The following is a 26,323-nucleotide window of genomic DNA, read 5'->3' as shown; positions in this document are numbered from 1 at the left end:
ACACTGCATCTACAGTACATCTGCATAATGATGGAATTTCTCTCTTTGTGTTGTCAGAAAGGTTTCTTCTCTTGAGTCTTGGCTTGTTTCTTCTGCCAGTTGAACTTCTTAATGGTCTCATCTTTTGTGGCCTCGGTGAATCTATAGCTTTTAATTACTCTCTGGGGTCTGGCATATAGCAAGCTCCTGTTCAGAAAACCCCTTTATCTCCAATGAGTAGAATAGTAAATCATTGTCCCCTTATTGCTGTGTTGATACAGTATTTGTTTTTTTATTATGATAGATTTAAAAAATAAAAAAATAAAATAAAAAAAGCTCTCAATTCATTACAAAGACTGAAAACTGCACTGTGTAGAAAAGAGCTTTGCTGTTGCTATTTTTCACTCCCTACAGGGGCCCAGGATCGAGGTCTACCGATGGAGATTGATCAATTTTAATATGCCAGAGGTCGACCTTCCATTAACATTGTTCAAACAAACACCTCTTTTTGCACTACAGTGAGCCAAAAAAAAAGAGAAAAATGGTGTAATTGAGGGAGATGAAAAGAAATAACACATTAGGCTTGTTTATGGCGCTAACACAGGTGGTTGCTTTTGGGAGTAGTTGAATGAAGCCATCAGTCAGGCGCGACCTGATTCTGTTTGTTAGGCGCGTTCCACAATCACCTTCCCAGAGCAGCCACATGATTAATGATGGGCAGGGTAAGGGCAGCAGCATGGCGGACCTCAACTGATGAATTATTAGTGATTCAGCGGCCCACGAAGGGGTGATTCATGTAGCGTGGGACTAATACACACCTTGTCTCCACAACTACCTAAAACCACACTGGGCTCCAATGGTGAAAAGAAAAACACAACATGCACGGTAGTTTATATGAATTAAGGTATTTCATTTCAAAATGACCAAGACAAAAGACAAAAATGTTCAACCAAAAGAAAGCTGAGATGATCAATCAATTAATCAAAAAAACATCAGCAAAAAAGCCAAATTTATTATTGATTCCACCTTCTCGAATGTGAATATTTGCTTTTATCCATGGTCTTGTAAACTAAATCTTTGAGTTTTGATCTGGGGCTTGGACAAAACATGTTAATTGAGTAGATAATCAATTCTGAAAATAATCATAAAATGCAGCCCTAGTTAGTAAAAGTTCAGAATTTTCTAATTCTTAAAAACTATCTCATATCTAAGACTGCTTCTGTTTTTTAAGTATTGAATTTCAGACACCAAATTTCCTCTCCAATGTGCATAAATGACATTTATTTTTATACTGATCCCAGTGGAGAAAGTTCAATTTACACTCTGTTCCCTAGAAATCACTACAAACAGGCACGGTTTACATTTTTGGGCTCCATTATAATTCTCTCGGGATGAGGCTGCACCACCACCATGTGGAATAGTCATTACTCTAACACCCCAACTGTACTGTACTAATACTGTTGGGTCCCATCTGAACACTAAGCAAAATATAAATAGTTGTGTCTCTTGCCAAGACAAAAGTGTCTACAGTTTTAAGTGGCCATTAATTTGGCAACTCATCTGCATTCAATATGAAACATACAGCAGTGAGTTGTCTACTGCGGCTTTTGTGTCTGACTGTCTATCATTGACACTATCGTGCTGTCTCCTACACACCTCTGAATCCTCACTTCTAGCCTCCCCTCCCTCTACAGGTGCCAGTTGGGGGGTTACCATGGAAACCAGAACATTGATGCAGCTGGAGCAGGAGGAGCAGTCGTCCCAGATGTCTCGCAGCGTGCAATTGTCCTCTCAGATCAAGAAGAACACCTTCAGTTCCAGGTGCAAACATGCTCTCCTGACTTCAGTAGTGCAAGAGATTTTCACACCATTTACTTAAGTGAAGGTACCAATACAACAGAAATACATCACAGATACAAATATTATCAGCAGAAATGTATTTAAATAATGAAAGTTAAAGGACTTATTTTGTTCCTGTGACTAATATACTGTTATGACATTATCAAATTATTAACACTGATGCCTCAATGTATAAGCAGCTTGTTCTGTTGCAGGGTAGACAAGACATTGACTCATGTATTTTTACCACCTATTTTAGTTTGTTTGGGAACCTGAACCTAGTGAACACAAACTGCCGTCAACTTTGGAACAACACTGTTTCTGTATTTCCTGCCAAAAAAAGAAGCTGTATGATCAGTATGGTTTGGTTATAACGTGAGGTTTCACATTAAATCACTGAAAAGAATGATCATCCAGACAAGTCATCAAGTCTTAAATTCAACCCCTAACCCTGATTGTAATTAGAACTAGAGGAAAGGTCTGCCAATGAGTTAAGAGAAGTCAGTTTTGTCACCAGTGCGGCATCTCTTGTTTTATGCATTTTTCAGAAAAGAGTTTGTTGAAATCAGACAAAAGCAGATATCACTGAATGAATCAGAAAAATTGCACTTATATCAACAAAATTATCTCACCCTCATTGGCAGATTTATTCATTTGTTTAAAAAAAAATTATGATGTAAGAATTACATCACATGTTAAGATAGATTGTTTTGAAATAGACCTACATTTTACAGATAGAGAACATTTACATGCTTCAGAAAAATGACGTTCCTGTGGTGTTTACAGTTTCTGCACTAAATGCATATTTAAACTATTGTTAATGACAGAGTAGGTACATCTGAGAAGTATTCTTGCTTAAAGTTGTCCTGATTGATCACAGCTGATATGTTTTTTTGTTAAAGGATGACAAAGTAGCATATGGCAGGCTGGTTATTCTGAGCTCAATGAGACATTGCATCCACTCAACCTGTGGGCCACTGGTGGTAGCTGCTAGCACAACACATTCACATGCAGTATTCACAAACAGTCTGTCTCTGGTTTTAAGATGCTTCTGGTTGGGGATGATTCACCACCTCAAGCTGACAGTCATACACATTCAGTTTCTCAATATGTCAATAATGATAAATTTCAGTAAACACACACACACACACAATTTAATGGCTCTACTATGTCCTTGAGTGACGTCTGCGATTGACTGTCAAAGTTCATTCTTGAGCTTGAAAACAGCAGTCGGCAAAAAGAATGTCAAGGTCAAGATGAACTTTGAACCCTACCAACCAAGACAAGGGTTAGGGTTAGACAATAAATACTTAATGTGTTTCACCCAAGACATTCTGTTCCTTATTAGGATTATTCTGTTCCTGTTAAAATGTGTTTTTTAAGTCAACCCATTTGCAGCCGTTCAAGCCACCACCTTTAAAAAGGAGAATTCCGGTCAATTTCAACATGTAGCTCTGTTTGTAAATTTGGAGTGCCAACAACATGTTATCCTCCTGGTACAGTTAGCACCCAACAGTCTTAAACAGGGCAAGTTTTAAACATGTTTTTCGCTTTTTAAAAAAGAAGCATGAGAACTTTTGCTTAAATCATCTTCAGTACAGTGAGAGGACACTTAAATGTATCCTCATGTTGGATTGAACAATATGTCCTCTGGGAAGGTTTAGCAAACTTGAAGAGAACACTTTTGCCCAGTTTAGTTTTTCTTGTTTGCACAGTAGGTATAGGACTAGTCTTACAACAAGTTGTTGACATGCATTCAACAATGAGGGCTGATCATACAGTGCCTCTCGAGGTTCTCCTCTTTTTTATTTTTATTGTAGTTAATATTTTGAGGAAGCCTATAAACACATGCATGTACAACTTCCATGTTTCTGCACACAGAAGCAGTATCAGCTAGGCAAGTGTTTGCTTGCTTGCGTGGGTGCACGTGTGCACATGTTCCTCTTTGTATGCATGCCGTGAGTGTTTGTGTCCCAGTGTGTACATATCTGTGCGCTGTACTTAAGCAATACTGCCCAGCCGTAGGCTCTGCATTACATTATTCAACGGTCCGAGCCTCACAGAAACACCAAAGGGAACCTAAACAAAGGGAAAGATAAAAATAAGACGGCAAAAGCAGAAGTTGTCCTCTGAACACCGTGAAATGGGGAAATACACCAGCTTCCAAACAAAGGAAAACGAGAAGTCAAGCTAATTTGCATTGTCAATCGAAGGATGGTTTGATGAAAGTAATGCCTGAGGCTAGATGTTAGCAGCAACGGTAGTTGGGGGTTGTGTAATAAACACCTGGGTTAACACAGTTCTGGCACACAAACTTTTATCTATTCTTTTCAATGGAGCTGTGTTGTACAGCAGTGTACTTCACTTCAACGTTAGGCCAAATCCTGGTGTGAATATAGATCCTATAACATGTGAAAAACAAGGAATGCATTCAAAGTTAAAATATCCTCCCACTGTAGTGGTAATTACTCTTCTTAGAAGAGCAACTGTCATCTGTGGATTAAGGGAGAGCAAAAATGAATGCCTCTCGTTACAAAAATTATTGTTCATTGCCTCAAGTGACCTTGTCGCTGATAACAAATGCCCCTCTTCTGTTTATAGGGGTGCCCATAGAAAAGGTCAGCTCGGTGCTTCAAATGGAAAGCTCATGCTTTAGTGTAGGCTTACACATGGGTGCCTATTGTCTGTATGTTAGTGTCTTTTACCATAGTCATGCATACACTAATTTTAAGGTCCTACGACACAGCACCTGTCAACGCTTCTGATTTAGATCACTTCACTGTCCAGTGACTGCTCTGTGTTGGGTCATCATGTTCAGCTTTCCCACCAATTGCCACAGACACATTGTGGATTAAAAACTGAACATTGCAGATAATTGCATGCTATGATGCCCAAACAATTACAACTGCCATTGTACCGTGAACAATCTATTGGCTCAGATCCAAAAGCCTTTGGCTCATAAACACCACATTGTCAGCAAATGCCTATGTGTGCACATCAGCAGTCCCTGTTCCTCCTGATTATATAAGCTCCATGTAGACGATAGCATTTGTTTTTTGTACACCAGTGAGTGAAAGGGGAACTCCGACAGAGCAGAAGCAGCTGATAATGCCCATAACATTTCTCACGCACTTAAGAGAAAAAAGGGTTATGGATTGAGTAGATTAGGCTTTAAACCCAACTCATGGGAGGCAATGGATCAACCTGATAAGACACTGAAGTAACAGCTGTGTAACACAAAACCGCTGACATTGTAACTGGGGTCTCTTTCTCATCTATTGTTTTTTAAGAAAAGATGGTTCAAATTACAATACATTTACATCTGGATCTGCAAATTCCATTGTAATATGTTAGAAAACATTAGTGTGTTTATACTGAACAGTGACAAATCTGCTGTGCCACACAATGAACCACATTTGGTGGCTTACCCCTGAGCTGCATAGATAGCAGAGGGTATTAGTGTGACTATACTAATACTATATTGACATTGTATTTTAAAGTGGGGTCTGTCTTTCGTGGATTCTCACTTCTTTGCCGTTCATGTTCTGTTTGATTTTGGTTTGTCAATGTTTACCTTGCTTGTTCTTCACAACAACAGGAAGAGAGCACACAAAAAATATCCATTAAAGCCGTTTTTAGTCTGAAGATAAGATAACAGTTGCCAGTTTTAAACTGAATCCCTGGAGTGCTTGAATAAATGAAAGGGGGTTTATATGTTTGCCTACATCTACCGGAGCTCTCTCTGATGTAAGGCCACCTCAGCTGTAGAATAGGAGAACCACTGCTGCTTTCTAGTGGCAGAGCAGAATATAGTCTGATGATCTTGATAGGATAATGTGCCGTAAACCGTGATAAAATGAATAGGCATGCTAATATGAACACTCAATCCTTCTACAACAGAATAAATAACTGTGAAGGATGACAAGGATAAGTATCTTTTTTTGATCTTTCACCTGTGTCATTTGATAATATGCAGAATATCTTGTGTTAATCAGGTTTTGTTGTTCCCCCCCCCCCCCCCCCCCCCCCCAACATTCTCTGAATGTAATAGTGATGAGGAAGCCTCCTACTCCAATATCTATCCCAACATCCCTGCTGATCTGATGTCCGTCAAGGAGATCCTGAACATGGACAACTTCCCCCGCCACAGGACATGGTGAGATATAAGAACCAGCTTAATAATATGGCCATTTTGTTGATCATCATTAAAAAATATGTTAGGGGTGGATGATATTGATAAAAACCTCTACTGGGGTGTATGTAGATATATATCATAATATCCTTTTATATTTCGAAATAATAGATCTTTTGGAAAATCAATTAATTCTTGAGGGTCAATGTTCATTTTGGCAGCTATTTTAGATTCAGTCTTGAGACAAAATGCTCATAAGTTTTAGTTTCAATTTAGTAATTTTAAATGTTGATAACAAAATGATTTATTTCAGTTTTAGTCGATTTTAGTCAAAATGTTTTCTTTCTTTTAACTTCTTATAATTTTGTCAGCCATTTTACCTCTGCTAAGGAGGTAGTGTTTTTGTTATTATTGGAGGTAAAACAGTGGTTGAATGATTAAAAATGCAGCTTTGTTGTGATTGTGTTCATTAGTCAGTCGCACCCAATCAGCCCATTATGGAAGACAATCTGTAAATGCCCAAAATTCAAAAATCTGTGCTAATCAACAACCCAAACCCACCATGCAAATGGTAAACGTACGTAAGACCTGCATTTGATCAACTAAATTTCAGAAGATACCAATCCTTTAAAATATACCCATCGATACTTAGGATCTGCTCAAGACATTTGTAGCACATCATTCTCAAATATGGGTCACACAGTTATTCATAGGTTTCAAATTGGTATACTTAAGAGCTATTTGTATTAAATGAATACAACAGATAAGCTGTACATCCCTACTGGAAATGTAGCAGTAAATGTAGTCTCAAAACTAATAACCAATGTTTAAAACAACAAATTGTTGCATGGAGACAATTCAGGTATTCTCTCTCTGTTGCTACAGATTAATTGATAATGAAGATAATCATAATTGCAGCCCTACTTCTAAACGCCTCCATCTGCAGCTTTCAGCTTAGGCACATTATTTTTATTTTTCATCTGGGATGGGGATAATTTGCGGATGGGTTTCTTCTTCTCATGCTGTACCAAAAAAGGACTGTAAGCCTCCACTCTTCTCCGGAAGACTTCCTTCCTTCCTGGATGTGTGCTTGTTATAGAATTCTGCCTCTCCATCAGTCACCACCACATTCTCTCTTTTCACTTTATTTGAGAAAGTGGAGGGGGCAAGATTCACTGCTAAGTTAGGCTCTTATGCCAACAGAAAGTCTTGATAAATCAGAAACAGGGCTATTTCTTCACTCTCCTCTGTCTGTAAAAGGCCAGATGGGGACATCTCCCATTATTTGCTTTCTCACGGATGTATTGAAGACAATAAGCCATACCCATTCAGCATGCAGTGGAACCTTTGTATTTGTATTTTTGTATTGATGGAGAAGAGGAAGAAGCCTCACATCCTACTGAAAGGAAGTTTTTAATTCAATCTGCAACAATTTCTAAAATCTAATAATCTTTACGTCATTCATCGAGCAAAAAAAGCCATATATTTTCTAGTTCTAGTTTCTCAAATGTCAAAAATTGCTTAAAACAAAATTCTGATTTCAACTATCAAAATCAGATGCAGGATTGGTGATTTCCCAAAGTATTTTTTTCCTCTCTCCACACCCACCTACTCACTTACGTCTGGAGAAAAAACAATAGACAAAGTGTAGTTTATAAAGGGCTACCCCACAAATCCAAGATAAGGGATTAAACCTGGATTTGTTTTAGTTATCCCTGCTCAATTTAGCCTTGACTCGGTTTCACAAATGCTCTTGACCAGGCTAACAGCCAGGATTTATTCATCTGGAGCCTTTTCTATTTACTGAGAAATGGTTTTACCTTATTGTTATCAGGCTTCATTAAAATACAACAGGTTTATTTGCTGACCACTTAAGTACTGTGATTATTTAAATTAAAGACCATTTTTTTATAGTTATTCATATGACAATGTTACTGTTATATTGCTGTATGAAGACTGCTGTTCATATTGTTGTTTGATGAATATATTATGGCAGTTGTTGAGATAATAAAAAAAGGCTGATAAAGTTGCAAGATGTGTTTCAATGAAGTCTGTTACTAAGGGCAATACATAAAGTGACATATTTGAGTGTATCTATAGTGGAGCATTGCACCTTAAATTATTTTAATGGATTTATCTTTTTGTATTCTTTTTGTATACAACTATAATTTGGGAGGATTGTAAAATTTTAGGGAACATATCTAATTGTACAATCCTCCTAAATGATAAACTTAGTTCACTGGATCAGTGGCTATACAACAAGGAGGACAACCCAATGGTTTTTGACCTGAAAGTTTGCTTGAGGGAAATAACATTTCATTGTTAACTGTTACATTCATATTTACAATGTGCATGACATTTATTACTTAATTATCTTTAGTTTTTAGATTTTAGAGTCTAAATTCTTTAGTGTCTTTTTTTCTATGTTCATACACACGAGGGAGCAAAGCATATATTATATAAAGGAAACTCCGCCTCTGTTAAAAAAAAACTTGTGAGAAAAAGCGCTGCAGATAACAGTGGTCCAACTAAATGATAGTCTAAAAATATACATTTATGAATTACTGCGTTTAACTGAAACCATTCAATGAGTCACTTGTAATTTGCAAAAATGAAAAGTTCTACATTTCGCATTAAAATGCATAAAAGCGAGCAGTGGCAGTTAATGACCTAGGTAATTTATATTTTAGCCCATTAGAGAGAGGGAGAAAGCTAGTGAGAGAGATATTACGCATCATATTCTAGTGTTGTAGAAAATTGATCTTCATGGAAAATTTCCTGTGTAACATTCTCTGCTGCTCACTTTTGTACGTTCATTTCCATGCGTGATTTACAAAAATATACATAAATCTGAGTTTGTTAGATTTTGACACATACAGTATTTGTCACACACAAGTTTCAATGGAATGTTTTGTCCACTGAGGTTTTTAATTTTGTAGTCGTTCCATACTTAAGGCTTACCCCTCATGTTGTCCTCGGTTCAAATTGACCCGTTTTCCTATATCAATGTTCTTTTTAACGACCCCAAATAACATGATTGATTCCACACAATGCTCTTTGGCAAGTACAAATCTCTACTTTCATTCATTTTGGGGGGTCTTATTCAATTTTATAGCATTTGAAAAAAATTGAAGTGGTTTTGAAATACTATTGAATAAAAGTTGAAATATTCCAGTCTGTGATTATCCATACATTCCTTTATTTTAGTCAAAATAATTCCTAATTTCAGCTTTTCTAACTCAAACATTAGGTATAATTCCTATAAATTAGGTTTATTGAACATGAATTCCAAAAATAAGTGTAAAACTAAGGCTAATAAGGTAGTTTTTATGTAGTGTCAAACATCAGAAAAAAGTGTCAAACATCAAAAACAGTTGAAAACATTGATAAAAAAGCCTCAACAAAGTGTTGTTTTTTAATTCAATGGGAAGACAACTCAAGTGTTAGACATGCTCGTGAGAGACACCTTTTTTCACAGTAATCTTCCATGTCAGAGGCTCAGTCATGCTTCAAGATGGAGAATTGGCATCTTAGAACATGAAACATGAGCATGAACAGCATATAAATATAAAAAAATAAAAACAAAAAATAAATCACAGACATATACATACATACACACACACTATGTTTTACTTTTGGCCATTTTTGGGGGGTTTTGCACTCTTGGCAAAACTAAGTTGTTCATTATACCATCCTCTCTAGGAATCGATCATTTTTCCCACCCCTAGTTACAGTGCATTGCAGCCTGGGTTCACAGCTGCCAGTTACAGAATTCTTGCTTAATACTGGACCAATTTCCATGATTGTTGTGCATCAGTCAACTTTTTTTTTTTACATGTATGAGCCATCTTTTATTTTTTTAAGCGTCTTATGATCATGTTGGGAGGATGGGATTACTGTTCATCTGTCATAGAGAGGATTTCATATATCTAAACATAAATCCCCAAAAAGGCATGCTTAGGTCACTAAGAACAGGAAATGAGGGGATTCTAGCCTTTGACAGGATTTGTTTGACCAAAATTCCTTTTCCTACTGTTGGGGTGCCTTGAACTGTCTTGGTCACGTAGTCTCTGTGACTCAACATCACATTTACATTTGGACATAGTGGCAGCCTGTCTAATCCGTCCAGAAATTGATTAGAGTCTTGTTGTGTGAAAAAGGATTTGACATCTCTAATGTATGTTGACTTCTTCATCAATGCTAAAGATAACAGATATGTTCTCCTTTAAGCCATGAAAGGAAGCTTTGGCTGGCAACAGTAAATAAATGGAAGGACAGAGGTCAAACTGACTACTGAAGGAGAAGATGCATTATACTAGAAGACAGTTTCCAAGGGAGAGAGTGAAGGGGGGGGGGGGGGGGGGGGGGGGGGGGGGGGGGGGGGGGGGGGGGGGGGGGGGGGGGGGGGGGGGGGGGGGGGGGTCATAGAGGGTGCAACTTCACCCTCTTGAAAGACAAAAGACATCCGGCAGTAATAAGCATCAGCTGCAGTGATGTGGCCCTGCCAACTTTCCATCTCATTAGAAGCCCTCTCTTATGCCACCACCACATCCCTCCATTTCATCATTGAGTGTCTATCCTATCCGCCAATGTGCTAAGGTCTAATTCATCGGGTCTCGTTTCACTTTCAAATTTTTACACGTTACAGCCCTTCAACTAGCAAGGTTGACACCCTCTGGAGCGCAATTTCTCCATCAAACCTCAGTTCACCAATCTTATCCCCCTTTGAAGCGCCGAGACGAACAGGGTGTGCATGAAAGAATTTTAGGGTGGAGGTTTAACATCTAGTAATGCTGGAAATGAGTGACTCCTCGCAGTGTAAAAGAGGAAGGACGGACGGATGAGGTTAAAAGCTCTCGCGGATTGGCACACTATTTCTGGAAGGGCCTGAGATAGAGGAGCATGACATTTGATTTGTGTGGAAATGAATGTGCCTAATCTTTGTGTCTTGGCAAGTGTGGCTCCAACTGCACATTACTATGTGACTCACGTAATGGTTCCTTTACTATCTTCTCCTTGTGGGTAACATGTAAATTATGCAGCAGGCTCATGCATGCCTGGTTTGTCTTGGCAGGAGGTGTTTGCACCAATAAGCAATAATAAAATTTCCATTTGGAGCAATAATTAATCCATAACACCTCTCATACCCACTGACTTGATGTTTTCCAGTGGTTTATTCTCTTAAGGCTTAAAATCTTTGAGCCTACAGAGAATAAAAATATTGACAAGCTCACACTTTACTAAACGAGCCTGTGGCAGTAAAAGTCAAAACCATGTTTCTGAGCACCTGGGAGTGTGACTGTGCGCAAGCACTTCTGTGTATCCATATATTTATTCGTGAATTTATTCATGCCGTTTGCGCATTTCACTGAATTATCGCAAGCATTTGTAGGGCCATCCATGCTCTAGTGGCCATCAAAGCTCAGAAAAGTGTTTGTTGTGTGTGTGTGTGTGTGTGTGTGTGTGTGTGTGTGTGTGTGTGTGTGTGTGTGTGTGTGAAGTACATGTTCAAATAATTAAGCCCTGGGGACTGCCAATCAAAACATGGTTCAGGATACAAACCCCTCTGGCGATTAGAGAAGAGGAGTGTTAAAATGCTGCATTTAAAGGGAGTCAACATTCATGATTGTGCGTGTTGGGAGTGCATATAATTGAATACATATGGATGAACTGCATGTACACAAGAGAAGTACGATGCCATGTACATATATTCACAACTACAACATACCGCACACATGTGTATTTAAATTTAGCACAAAAAGTAACGAAATTTGTGTTTGGTAGATTATTTCTCTTTGGTAACAATGCTTTCTTGGCAATAAATCCTATACCACTGGAAAGCCTGTTTGGTTCCCTTTCAAATGTTGCTCCATTTGTAAGGAATATGAATTTGTGGGATGAGCAGCAGCGCTGAGTATTAGGGCTGCATGATTATGTCCAAAATTATAATCACGATTATTTTGATCAGGCTCAAAGAGACGGCTGACTCATTATGAACGGGTCCAGCACAGGTCGAACGACGGATACACACATCGTGTGTATGAAATGTCTGTATCGTCACTGCGCTGCATTTTTATGAACTATGATATTCTGGCCATGGGTCACATCTCTGGTCCAGGTCCAGCAGCTCCGTCTCACACGCTGTTACTCTACCAACTGAAGTTAGTTGCATTCAATAACTTCTTCTGTGTTTTTCTCCCTGGCGGCCGCGATAGCAGAGTTACCAGCGGAAACACTGGTACAAATACAGGTTTGCCCCTCATATCTAACAATATACAGCTGTGTTAATAACAAAACTGTACACAAATGTCTATGTTAGTAAATGCTAACTAGTACCGGACAACAACAAAAAAATGCTCGACCACGCAAATTTGATCGTGGGAAGTCAAAATCGTGAATCAAAATTTTTATTAATTGTGCAGCCCTACTGAGTATGTGGGTTGCACCAATGAAAAATTTGCCAAATCTTCTCTGCTTTTGCCAAACAGCTTATTTTGCTGTTGCTATTGACACTTGTTTTGAGCTTCTGGTACCCCCCCGGTGCTGCCAATCAGGTGCCTCATTGGCAGCACCTGTGAGCGTGAGCCCTACTACTGTAAGTACAGCTACAGTCAGTAAGTGTCTAATGCTGGTTAAAGAATGTGATGCTGTCCCACAGCAGTGTGTGACCAGGCTGGTGACCAGCATGAGGAGGATGTGCCAGGCTGTTCTGGCTGTGAATGGTTCTTTCACAAGCTACTGAGGCTGTTTGTGAAATTAATAAATTGTTAAATTGCCAATATGTCTTGTTTCTTCAAACTTCAGTCATCCAATCCACCAAACACGTCAATGGCAGAATAAGCTGTTTGGCATTGGCAGAGAAAATTTGGCAAATCTTTCATGGGCACAAGCCACATACTCAGCTCTGCTGCTCATCCCATAAATGTATGTTCCTTACAAACGGGGCACCATTTGAAAGGGAACTAAACAGGCTTTTCAACATTTTAAGATGTATTTCCAAAAAGCATTGTTATTACAGAGAAATAATCTACCAAAAACAAATTCCATTACTTTGTGTGCTTAGTTTTATTATAGACCAACAGGGGGGCCTTCTGGTTTTGATGACCATCTTTACAATGAGCTCAGTTTCAACAGCCATAGATCAGTTCTGACAGTCACCCTACTTACTATGCCTACTTGCTGCCCATACAAAGAAAGAAAACATGTGTTTCTTCTGAGAGAATAGACTATCACAACAACCTGCCATCTCCAAGAAAAACAACTTGATGAAAAGGAAGGCAAGGATTTCACACAGGCAGTGCCACTGAAACAATTTGATCTTTCCACACCTAAAGGAGTCCTGCAGAAACACACATCATGATGTGAGGGATGTGAGTACCAGCACCACATCTCATCAGAGTGATGTGAATCAACAGTGGCAGCAGGGCTTGGTATTCCACTCATAAAAAGACCAACTCTTCAAAACTTTTGAACATTGGAGAATATGGTGCTCATGTTAAATGACACGTAGGTTTAAATGGAGCAGAAAAAAACAACCTCATCACTGAGCCTTTTAAACGACAAACGGCCAAATATCATAAAACTAGCACTTGTCTGCAAATGGACTGGGACAGAAAGAAACGTTTACGTGCCAAAAGAAATCAATGTTAAATTGTTGTTTCTCTCAGAGGTCGACTCCTGTGTTCAAACCATCATCTGAACTGCTCTACTTGTCACCTCCTCTAATGGTGGTCTGGATTATCTTGAAAGTTTGCAACAAGTCTGCAATCTGTGTGTCTTGCATCTACATTCAACAGCCGTGTTAACTAGTTACATTTACACAAAACATTAAAAAATATTAGTCTTAAATATGTTGAAAGTGTTGTGTTATGTTCCACCAGGGAAATCCTGAATGAAACTCTGAATGCTGAGGAAGAGTATCACAGAGATCAGTGGACCATGTTTGGGAACGAGGCTGAAAAGGTGGAGCTGGACGTGATCAGGAACCAGCACTTGTTACGCATGCGCGTTGATAAATTGGCCATTCGCAAGCAGGTGAGAGTCAAGTTTTGGTCTCAGCTTTGTCAACATAATGATGACCAGATGATTTACTGGGCGCAGTGATCGTCTTGTGTACAATAAAGGCAATGATTCTGTCATCTCATTTTACAAAAATCTATGCAAATTCCTGTAATTTCAGACAATTTGATATGCAAAAATGTCTATTATGCGTGAGTAAAATGAAACCGCAATACTACTAAACCGCAGTACTATTATTATTTAAATACTACCGTAAAAATCACCAGGACGGTGCAACACAGCCTGAGTCTGGATGGTAAACTGAGATCATGTTCACGTTTATATGTTCTGCTTGTTGTTTGGTAAAATAAATACAAATTGATGTTTTTATTCTCAATTCTAATCATTGTGGCACTGGTTATTTTTCTTTGGCTCTGCGTGGCTAAATCCTCTTTGGGGGGTGCCAAAATTCCTATGTGCATGAAAAACCCTGTTAAGTCTCAGTGATAAATAGTCACAGTCACTCATTATTGTGTATGGTTTATCATGTGTGAAATATCAGATCATTCTGTTTGGCAATTAAAAACATTTAACATATCTAGTTATTTGCACACATAAATTAAAATCTTCCAGGTTGTTTATTTTATATCTTTAATAAAACTAGAACACAGTGGATATTTTGACATTTGTCTGCACTTATTGAAATACATACAAAGCAAGTGTCTGCATCTACTTTGAGATGGGCTGCAGGACGGATGTTAAAAAAAGAAGAAATATACAGCACCCTTGAAAATATGCTTACATCAGCAACCTAGTTTAATCAACTGTGATATGTAAGTGACAAAAATGTCAGTGTTATTTGTTGGCATCTAAATATATGTATTTTCACTTCTTGTTTACTAAGATGTTTCTCCTCCAGCATTGCATTTTCCAGGGTATTTGTCTACTTTCATTTTTGTGTTTCCCGAGTTTGTTTCTCTCCTTCTGTTTGAGTGAATTGTGAAGCACTTGAACGTTTGCTGTAGAAAATAAATAAAGTTTACTTTAAGCTTTATTGCGTAGTTACTGTTGCCCCCATGAGAATATGTAAGTAATGAAAAAACATTTGACGTGTCTATGTAATATAAGCCTTCCATGATTGCTCACAGTCCCCCACCTCTACTCTACTCAAGTAGCCAAGGAGGACACAGAGGATTAAAAAAAAAACAAAAACAACGCTTCAGAAGAGGTCATTACGTTCACTTGAGCTTCTGCACGCAAAAGTCGCTGGACGACGCGTCTTCTGAACATAGTCATACTGAAACACAGAGAGTTTTGTGGAGCTGATAGTCTTAATTAGCCCTAAAGCTTTAAGAGACACATCAAATATCAGCCAATTACTTTTCCTCTCTCAACATCTATTTATCATTTTTCTGGCTCTGTCTGTGCTCCAGGCAGAAAAAAAGGCATCTGCCCACTTGAAGTACCTGGAGCGTCTGAGTCAGAAGGCCCCAGACTTCCCAATCCCCCTGAGGGCTCACACAGTCTGGGAGGGCATGACGGTCACACTCTCCTGTACCGTCCAGGGCTGTCCACCCCCAAAGGTCACATGGTAAGAACTTCCTACTCTGCTGCATTTGTTTGGCCTCAATTGGCCTACAGTGGTTCATTTTTAAAAACGGTTTCTATTAAAGTCTATTGCTCCGGTCGCAATGCACACTGGTGTCATTTTCATTAAGTTTCTCACTTGGTTGGAGTGGATTTGAGCAGAGAAAGTCTCTGGGCACAAAGTTATTGCTTTCAGGGAACACTGAATGAACCTTGATTTATGGTTCTGCTTGGAATGTACTAATTCAGCCTTAAGGTGTATAATAAAGGGCACACATCTTACTTAACACATTGTTAGATCAGTCAAAGAACAAAAATGTAACAATTCTGATGGATCACAAATTAAGTCATTCATCACTTGTTGCCTCTGATTGTTTGCTGCTTTTCTTTTTGATATCACTGCAAATTAGACATTTGGGTTTTGGACTGTCAGACAAAACAACAAACAACACTTTTGGTTATAAGGCATTGCATTTTATTTTATGTCTCAATTTTCTGACCTTTTATACAGATAAGATTAATTGCTTTACTGAAAAACAATAAAATAGTCCTTAGTTGCAGCCCTGCATTGCATCGTTAATTAATGACTCATCCATAACACCGTGAAACCCTGTTGGATTTTTCATGCAATCATTAGGCGTAGGCTATATAGCGTGAGAGGTAAGTATGTAAGTTATGTATTACACATGTACGCAAATGATTGCATGCAAAGTTAGACTTAAAGTCATGACATTACAGTTCTTAACACTGACTTGAATATCGCCCTCTGAATTAATATGAAATTACCTGTGTTAATTCAGACAACGTGCCAACCTGTCGACCTTGATACTTGAGCTGCTGTGTGACTAGCTGATGAATAGACAGTGTGCTCAATATTCATTAACATAAGCTGAGATCCAGATAACCCGAAGCTCGTGGGTTTAACCTTCCCACATGGGGCCCAATGAACTGCCTTCACCAGTGCCCAGCACAAGACAGAATGAGAGATCAGAGGGGCCCCTCTGGTTGTTATTAAACTAACATTTGATTAGTGAAAGACGTGCATCAAGTAATCAGCGGGCACGATCATAAACCGTCTCTTTTAACTGGGTGTGTTCCGGTTAATTTTAAAAAGGCCATTTTACAACCCTTCCTGAAAAAGCACAATTTGGACCCCTCTGCTTTGTCTAACTACAGGCCAGTTTCTAAACTACCTTTTTTATCTAAAGTTAATGAAAAAGTGGTATATTCCCAACTTCAATGGCCCCTTAACTCTAACAACATCTTTGAAAAATTTCAGTCTGGTTTTAAATCTGGTCACAGCACAGAAACTGCTCTTTTAAAAGTTTTTAATGATTTTCTCTTGTCTGATTCTGGTAGCTCTGCTGTGCTTTTAGATTTGACTGCAGCGTTCGATACTGTTGACCACAAGATCTTATTGTCAAAACTTGAGGGCTGTGCAGGCATTAAAGGCACAGCTCTGAAGTGGTTTCAGTCATATCCGACAGATAAGTCTTCTTCTGTAAACCTCGGGCCTTTTTACTCAAATAAAGCCCCGATCGAAAGTGGGGTTCCTCAATGCTCAATTTTAGGCCCAGTCTTGTTCTCGCTGTACATGCTGCCCCTGAGATCAATATCCAAATATACAACATTTCCTTTCACTGCTTTGCAGATGACGTCCAAATTTACCTACCTTTGAATACCAAAACAAACTCAGTTGAAGCACTGAGAAAATGCCTACATGAAGTAAAAGACTTGATGTCACTGAATTTTTTAACCTTAAATGCCAAAAAAAACTAAGTTGTAAATGTTGGCGAGTCTGTCGTGTTGGTGGTCTGATTTTAACAGTGTTCTTGGCCCATTATCCTCAAACTGATGCCCATTTGTAAAAAGTCTTGGTATTTGTATTGACAGTTCTTTTAAACTAAACAAACAGATTAGCTCAGTGGTAAAAACAAGCTTCTTTCAGCTCAGACTTCTTGGGAAGGTCAAGCCTTACCTGCCCTATAGCCAACTGGAAAAGGTTGTGCATGCCCTGACCACAAATTGCCTGGACTACAGGAACTCATTGCACTAGGGCCTTGATCAGTCTTCAGTTCTTGATTACAATTAGATCAGAATGTGGCTGCACGCCTGCTGACAGGAAAAAGGCGCAGTGATTACATCACCCCTGTACTGTCGTCTCTCCACTGGCCGCCTGTTGTTTTTAGAATCCACTTTAAGATCTTATTAATGGGCTGGCACCATCATATTTATCTGATATGCTGATTTTGCACCCTTCAATCAGAGCACTTTGGTCTGCAGACCAGTTGCTTTTAGACTGTCACAAATCCAGACTGAAAACCAGAGGGGACAGAGCTTTTTCAGTGGCAGGTCCTAATCTCTGGAACTCTCTTCCTCTTAACATTAGAGCAGCTACCTCTAATGAGAGTTTTAAATCACTTTTAAAAACTCATCTTCTTGCACTGGCTTTTAACGTAAGCTAAACTGTGACATTTATTGTTGTAACTGCCTTGAGTAACGTTTTTATCTGTTGTCTGTTTTTTGGCATATTCTGTTTTAGAAGGTTTTTTTTCCAGCTATTTATTATGCTTTTTATCTTATGATGTTATCTGTATTTGTACAGCACTTTGGGGCAGAAGTGACGGTTTGTAAAGGTTCTATATAAATAAACTTTGACCTTGATCTAGCCCATTGTTCCCTTTTTCTTTTTTTTTCAAAAAAACCCAATTTAAACCCATTTAGATTTATTTCTACCTTCCTTTCCTCAGGTATAAGGATGATGTGCCACTGAGAGTGTCTGACCAACCATGGAATTACAGCCTTAAACAAAGATTTGGTCTAAACTCACTGGAGATCAGACGGTAGGTCACTTGCTTTAATCCCTAATTAACGCTGAAAATCTTCATGCAGAAAACTGTGGTTTGAGTATGAGGCATGGGTGAGTAAGATGGGGCATGTGTGGGTAGCAAAACCTGGCCATTGATTTATAAAATTAGATAAAACGTAGCTTTTTAACTGAGAAAGGAATGCTGGTGCTGATTTGTATGTCTGCTCAATTACCTAAGAATGAAGAGTTAATTTAGTTGAGTGGTCTGATGTTATGGCACCACATCTTTATTTATGCTGTATAAATTATAAGCCATCACAATGTAGTAAAGTATGCTACTGCTAAAAATGTGCCATTAGAGCACATATTTGTACCACTACAGATACATTTTCAGCTCCAGACAAATACATTTCTGTATCCTTTAGGTGCTCTCCTGATGATGCTGGCAAGTATAAAGTAGTAGCCAAGAGTCCCCTGGGGGAAGCTATGACATTTGGAACACTTCTGGTGAACTGTAAGTAAATTCCTGTTTCATATTAGCTACACCTTGTTGGCAAACTATTACAAAAATACAAAGATGGGTTACAATAAAATGACTTCTGAGAGTTCAGTTGCAGGCTTTAAACTGGTAACAGGTCACTGAAGTAGGATATCAGTTAAATCCTCTAAGAAGCAGCAGCTGTAAGATTAAAGGCTGTAAAACCAGTCCAAAGAGAATTTACACTATTCAAACTTGGTCCACACACCTTTCCTCTCTTACAAAACATACACTGGTCTGCATCATCAACTGTATTTGGCACAACTGGTCCATTCAACACACACACACACACACACACACACACACACACACACACACACACACACACACACACACACACACACACACACACACACACACCTCAACTTCCCCTTTGGAGATCAATAAAAACTTAGGGGGACTTTATTATATTATAATTTAATTAAAAACCACCAGACACTTTGTGGTCATCCCCACTTTGGTCATTCACCTACACATTACATACTGTATTTTACAGACAGACACTTTTTTTGTAGTTTGCCTGGTCCTGTGACTTATATTTCGGTGAGACTTATATATGAAAATATATATAATTTAACATGTTTTTAAATGTTTATTCGTAATTAAAACATTACCGTCTAAAGCCACGAGAGGTCGCTCTGGGTTGGTGAAAACTCGATGCTTTTCCTAAAGACAACTGAGAAAGATTGAACACAAACAAATGCCCCCAAAAAGAAAATCCTTGTCTGCAGATTACAAACTGCAGGTAGTAAAATATGCAGCCGAAAATGGTAATCGAGCAGGAAAGAAAGTTTAGAGTGAGTCAGAAACCTGTCCAACAGTTACTCTTACTGAAATGAAGAAAACAACGGAAGCTAATCACGGGCTGACAGCAAGGCCAGAGCTGGAGGACGGGTCCACATGGGCGCACAAACAACGTGCTGCCTGGACTGAGAGGGTTTAACGGTATTTACTAATCCACGCCCCGGTAGTTGTTCTTTGTGCTAGTTCTTTGCGTAGTTCAATAATTGTTAATGTGTTACGTTAAGATAGCGGGCACCTACCGTATTCAGCTTGTTGTTTTATGTGCTCTCGTATAGCTAGTTGAATAACTGTTTATGTGTTAGCGTTAACATAACGGACACGTCCTACCGAATGCAACTATAGTCCAGTGTTATATACATGTTAAAATACTGTACTTTATCATTCCAATATGCTTCTTGCACACTACATTTGCACTATTGTGTCTATATTGCCAATAAAATTGATTCTGATTATTGTATATATGTTTTGTAATTGTATATTAAAGTTTATATTGTATATTCAAGTTTGAAATCCCATCAAATTTGCCTCTTCATTAATTCATGCCAAGTTTAAAGTAATAATACAATTAGTATCATGGTTGTTAAAGGTTTTTAAAGGTTTGGGGAATGTAAAAAAGAACGTTCTAGTAACGTTCTCTAAAGGTTGCAACGTTAGGGCAACGTTCTGAGAACGTTCGATGTAACCAAAAACTAACGTTCCAATTCCGATCAACCAAAGCACAACCAAACCTAACCTTATGGGAACCAAAAATTGTTAGCTGGTAGTTATTTATAACCTATGCCTACATTCTGTTTTATACATGCTACATTAACATTGCATTTTATAGGATACATAAAAAAAATCAACAAGGTTTACAGACAGGTAGGGACAGTTTTACATGAAGGAATAACCAAACGGCGAAAGGAATACACAAGCCCAGAAACCAGCAACATGGCACAGAGCAAGACACACACGTTAGGCCTGTGTCATCAGCAACTCAACGACATGGCAGCAACAAATGTTGACATACATCCAAAAACCAGAGATGCAGCGATATTACAAACAACAGATTCGTTAAACAGTAAATAAATAAAGCGTAACGTTTCGTTACTCACTATTTGTTGAAGTTAGCCAGTGTTGGATTTGAAGCGTCTCACGATATCCGTCTGTGCTTTCCGCTGGAGTCACTCAGCAGGTAACGGTAGGCCATCTGTTTGTGAAGCGTGGCTCCTGGATGTTAAGTCAGAACTGTACAAACAATATGCAGCTTAGCTATGTCTTGACAGTATCTTGCAGTCAGTCTTTGTCCCGATAACATCGTATATGAGCGCTTGTAACTTTTGGATAAACAGTCTGGGAAATGCTGTATATTATTTAAAGGTTCCATAGCATGTATTGGCGGTACACACGACTGGTGGAAACGACAGTACCTGTCCAACACTAGCTAGTTAGCTGCTAATTTAGTGGCCAGAGTTCCTTCCGTTTTGCACTCCAATCGTGCCAAATTGTTCCCACGTGCTTCAACGTCCGGCCTTCCTACTGCTAGAGTAACGATATACTTTACGAAATGTACACTTTTGAATTTGGCTAGCTTAGCTACTTCATTGAAATTAACGTTGGTAGCGTAGCGAAGTGCTAGTATCCACTTATCCAAAACCCCGCCCGTAGCTTTTTCAAGTACTACACTTTAATGAAATAAAACATGAATCATGTAAAAACAAAAAGAGTGCAAGGATGCTGTTGCACACCAGATGAAACGTAGCGTGCCTATGTTTAGACTGTCAAAGAGAAGATGTGCCAGAATCTGTTTACCATCTCTCCAAATAGGCTAGCTACTTTACTTGGGAACAACGGTTATTTTGTTAGCCTTCAACAACTGAAGCTCCATTAGGCGTTTACTGCAAATCAAAGGCCAAGACTCATGATATATCCCATCTGATAAATTGGCCAATTATACTGACATTATATGTGTCTGCCTGCCAATGAGTAACAAGAAATTGGAGCATCAATGCCAAATATGTTAAACTTAGGTAATTTAGAAATTGGGTGTTTGTCCACTAGAGGGCACTGAAGTTTCTTTATCAGTAGTAAAATGTATGGTCATCACATATGGTCACAGCTCCCAAATCTCATAATCAAATTTAATTATTATGAATGTGTTATGTTGTTGGTTGAAATGTGAAAATTGGGTGATATATTATCATCAGATTTTTAAAATTTAAAATATCAAAATTGCATTTCATTTGCCCTAGAAATCGGGCTACAAAACAATTAAATGTTCCTTTATTTTGCAGGGGGACAAACATGAATTGATGCCAACTCCTCCGGCTTGGCCAAATTTGACCACATAGCTGTATCTCCATTCTAATATCTCCAATCTTGTCATTGCTCGAGCCTCCAGTCATATATTTTTTCTTTCTTTTTCAAGAAAGCCCCAAGGGAATGATTTTATAATGTAGTTTTCAATCCCCATTATCCTACCCTCTATATAATTTAGATTTTTGCAAGAGAATCAGCACCAGACTAAAACGATGAGAAAAACAGATCTCATGCATTATGAATTATAATGAGGACAGTGGGTGTAGTGGTGACTAATAGGCAAACATCTACAGTGGGCATTGTGGCCTTTCAACATTGTGACAGAGACATTCACAATAATGATTTTTCTTTGCACCTTTTAACGGACCCACCCAGTCTTAAAAGGTGCCTGGCAGTAAAGTTCCCCAATGTTGTAGATCAATTAGATGGTCAGAGCTTTAATGATGCAATTCCAGACATCTGCTTGTCATCTATAATTCACACGCTTTCTTCGGTTGTTAAAAATAGGTTAAAGGGAATATTAGATGTGACAATTTGCCAGGTTTGATTTGGCCGCCGTGTTTCTCTATCTCACATGTGTCTTTCTTTTATGTCTCCATCTCTGACCCTTCCTGCCTTTCTCCAATCTCTCCTGCTCTGCCACCGTGCGATTCAGCATATCAAGGAGTCGTGGCTGGTTCAGAGCACTCGCAGACCCCCGGTAAGTTTCAAACTAGGCCCTAATGAAAAGTGTCCCCTTTCATTTTCTCTGCCACCCTTTGAAGTTCTTCCCTCCACCAGTAAACGAGGGAGGGCTGGGTTAGCTTTGAAGACTGTGTCACAGCTCTCTGCTCTGCTGTCCTTGCTGCACCTCATGAAAAAAGATATTGATGCACTGAAATGGAGCTGCGCACAGACAATGTTTGTTTGTCATAGGAGTTTCTGTTTCTGTGTGGGTGAGCGTGTCCTTGGATGTAAGTAAGACTATTTGTGGGATAGTTGCTGCAGGGATAAAAAGACTTGCTTCCAGTTGAGCAAAAACGACAGTCATGTATATTTCATTTCAGGGACAGCAGGGGATTTACTTCGTTTTGCTCCAAGCTGTGGAGCGTCTCATATTGGCTGTGGCACTCTTTGGCCTAGATTAGTCTGCACTATGTGTGGGGATCATGACATTTTCAGCCTGTTATGTGCTCAGTATCTGATCAGGCATGCAAATGAGTGTTGTGATGGTATTTTGCCAAGAATGGGGAGACCTTAACTACAAAAACAACAGCAAAAATGTGTTTACCTATAAAGAGCCTCTTGTTGCAATGCGAATTATGACATTTGTTTATCAGAAGCAAATCAGAAGCATGAACATGTTTTAGTGTCACTAATTCTCTCAGGCAGGACATGAGGGTTGAGGATGGGTCAGCAATGTAAATTTAACAGGGGAGACCACCTTCAACCATTTCCTTCCAACAATTATTTATTTTGTTCATGACCGCAATATCTTAACCAAGTTGTTCTCCTTTTAACCGTGGTCCCAATCGTGATCATTGTCTCATTTTCACATCCAGTATAAGCTTACGTAATTGAATTCAAGTACAAATATGTTTAACTGTTGTCTGCTTCTCTGACCACTTGTGTTGCTTGCCCTTTTGGACTCCATTTGTTTGTAAAGCATCCTACAAGAATCTACATATGGACAAAGATATTTGGTCATGTTCCCTTGAAATAAAATTCATTCTATTACTCTCATATTTGGCTGTGAGTCATCAAAAAGAAAAAGAAAATTATGGACTGACTTAAGAGTAAGTTAAAGACCTATCCCTTCCATTTTTGTTTTACTATGAAATTAAAGAGCTAAGAACTAAAGAATTTCAAAGGGCCAAAAGAACTGCCAAAGTAAAGTCTACCAGCAGTACACACATCTAACAAGGACCAATACAGATACAAGTCATCATTCCTTATGCAGGGATGTCTTTATTAATCTATTGTTAACTAGTTTGCAAAATATAAATTGTAATATGTAGGTGCAATACAATGCAATACAGTCTTCCCACGATCAAAAATTAAGAAGCGATCATTTTGACTGAACCTTCATCACCATGAAATGTCCGTGGGGCCTCCTTGCTGCGTGAATGTGCTGAAGAATTGCACGCTGCCATTGTTATGTAACTGATACTTGATTATATGAAGCACATCATATTTTACAACATGAATCACTCAATAAACAAAAGCGCAACTGTGGTGAATTTATCATAATCATCATTACACTGAGGGCAGGTTTGAGTGATGTGAAACAAAGATCAAAGCGGTGTGTTTTTGATGATGCTATATGCACATTCCTGGGCTGCTAAGCAGAACAAGATCGTTATATAAAAAAACATGTCACAGTCCCTCAGATGCCTCCCTGAGAATGGGATGGACAGGACCTTATGGCACACATATCTCTCACTTCCAGATTGTGTTGCTTCAGTGCTTTGACAAGTAAGAGAATGGCAGCTGTAGGAATGACTTGTCAGGACGTTCACTTTAAAAAATAATTGTCACATATTCAGCTTTTTATGGCGTCTTCTGTTGCCAGGGACACTTCTCCTCACTGTCCTCCATCTCATTGCACTCTTGGGTGAAGCAGAGGGTTTTGGTCTATTATGGCTTTGCGTGTCAGCGTAAGATGGTCTTTTTAGTTAATTAAGACCCTCTAAGTTGCTTTGTTCAGTTTCATTTCCTGCCACTAGTGAGAGAAACTGAGGAAGGAAGCGCTTGTTACAGCTAACTTGCAGAGAAAAGTGAAAAGCTGATGTCATAGCACACAAACAATGTTATAGAGACATGAGAGCTAGGTCTGGAGAGACAATGGAAGCAGCTCTCATCTCTTATCCAGAATCAGCATACTTCTTCCTGCCTGTAACTTACATCAGCACATCCTCTGCTTTTTGATTCCTCTCCTCTTTATGTGTCATGCTGCTTAGTGGCCAAAAGGAGGTCAGTGCATTTTTTAGTGCAACATCCACCCAAAATTATTACTGTCTGGAATGTCTTTTTCTTTTCTTTTTTTGCTGCATTGAGCGTGTCTCTGAATTGGACCTATTTTTTTAACATCAATTTTATCTTTGTCCAGCACTAGTAAGGAAAGTGACTGTGTGTGTATTAATGAAAGTGCTTTTATCCTTTTCATTTCTCTTTCAAAACTCTTCTTTTTACTTTTCTTTTAGTGATTTGTCTGCCAGTGTTCCTCCTATGGGCTCATGCTGTCTTTCTTCTACTTCTACATCATCATCCTTCCTACCCTTTATCTTTCCTTTCCTCCTAATTGCTTCACCTCCTCCTCCATCTTTACTCCCCTAGCCTTGAAGCTTGAGCAAGAAGCCCAGTTTGGCAACACCTTTCCCCCAACATGGGTGGAGGAGGGTGACAGCCTCACCCTGCAATGTACCTTCACCTCAGCTCTGCTGCCCTTCCAGCAGGATGTCAGCTGGTTCAGAGATGGTAAGTACTGTCGAAGACAAGCCAATTTTTTGAATTAAGATGTGTGCTTTAGGTTTGTCAGTTATTTTCTCGTTCTCTAGGCATCCAGCTGCATCAGTCTAGCACTTTGGAGATTAAGACACTCAACAACAAGTCCTCTATCACTTTAAAAGATGCACAAAAGGATCATGAAGGTGTCTACACTACCCGACTGAGGACCGGGGATAATATCCAGGAGCACAGTGCTTTTGTCTACGTCAAAGGTGAGGACAAACAAGTACTGCACAATCGTTGGTCTTTTATCATTCACTTTTAATAGGTGTAATTATTCATGTGTTTCTCAGACATCAAAGTGTTTTATTATTATAACAAAATGATAAAAATATATTTAATAAAATGTATTGGTATTAATTACATTTAACCATAAATGTTCAGTGTATTGAGCATAATGGTTCAATCCTAAACCTTTCAAAACATAGTCTGGCAAAACAATCTTAACACAAGTTACACTTTCTAGCTTCTTACCAGGGCTATCATGAAGACTGAGATGGTTGATGGCCATGGAATAGGCTAATTAAGGGTCCTTGTGTTGAGAATGTTTTGTCAACATTTAGGGTAAAGTTCACCATTTAGGAAACTATGCATATCTAATTTCTTGCCGAGAGTTAGATAAGAAGATCAATATCACTCTGTCAGTTTGTTTAGTTTAGCTTACCTTAGCACAAAGACTGAAAACGGGCTTAGGTCGGTCCAAAGAAATTCCCCCACGAGCCCCTCTAAAGCTCATTAATAAACATTATTATAAACAATGTTATATCTTGTTTGGGTAAAAGTGCAAAAAGAAACAAGTTGTGGTTGTACAGGGATTATTTGACAGAATATTTCTTGGCCATGATCTTTCTGG

The 26,323-nt window shown here is 38.8% G+C and overlaps 1 protein-coding gene across 3 annotated transcripts in view; it reads left to right on the top strand.

The window, feature by feature from the left end:
- The window catches only part of myom3 (myomesin 3), a 57,007-nt gene that overhangs the window by 433 nt on the left and 30,251 nt on the right, over window positions 1-26,323 (top strand). For all 3 annotated transcript variants that reach the window (XR_004657054.1, XM_034874822.1, XM_034874823.1), the window contains exons 2-10: window positions 1,674-1,800; window positions 5,870-5,974; window positions 13,831-13,984; window positions 15,382-15,539; window positions 18,286-18,378; window positions 18,770-18,858; window positions 22,640-22,684; window positions 25,300-25,440; window positions 25,521-25,682. Coding sequence is in view for 2 of the 3 variants with exons in the window: in XM_034874822.1 (XP_034730713.1) it covers window positions 1,694-1,800; window positions 5,870-5,974; window positions 13,831-13,984; window positions 15,382-15,539; window positions 18,286-18,378; window positions 18,770-18,858; window positions 22,640-22,684; window positions 25,300-25,440; window positions 25,521-25,682 (1,054 nt within the window). In the remaining variant the exon portion in view is untranslated. The remainder of the gene's footprint in view (window positions 1-1,673; window positions 1,801-5,869; window positions 5,975-13,830; window positions 13,985-15,381; window positions 15,540-18,285; window positions 18,379-18,769; window positions 18,859-22,639; window positions 22,685-25,299; window positions 25,441-25,520; window positions 25,683-26,323) is intronic.

The sequence above is a fragment of the Etheostoma cragini genome, chromosome 6 (genome assembly GCF_013103735.1).
Source record: "Etheostoma cragini isolate CJK2018 chromosome 6, CSU_Ecrag_1.0, whole genome shotgun sequence".
NCBI classification, from domain to species: domain Eukaryota; kingdom Metazoa; phylum Chordata; class Actinopteri; order Perciformes; family Percidae; genus Etheostoma; species Etheostoma cragini.
The sequence above is the reverse complement of the archived record's forward strand: the minus strand, read 5'-3'. Positions and strand labels throughout refer to the sequence as shown.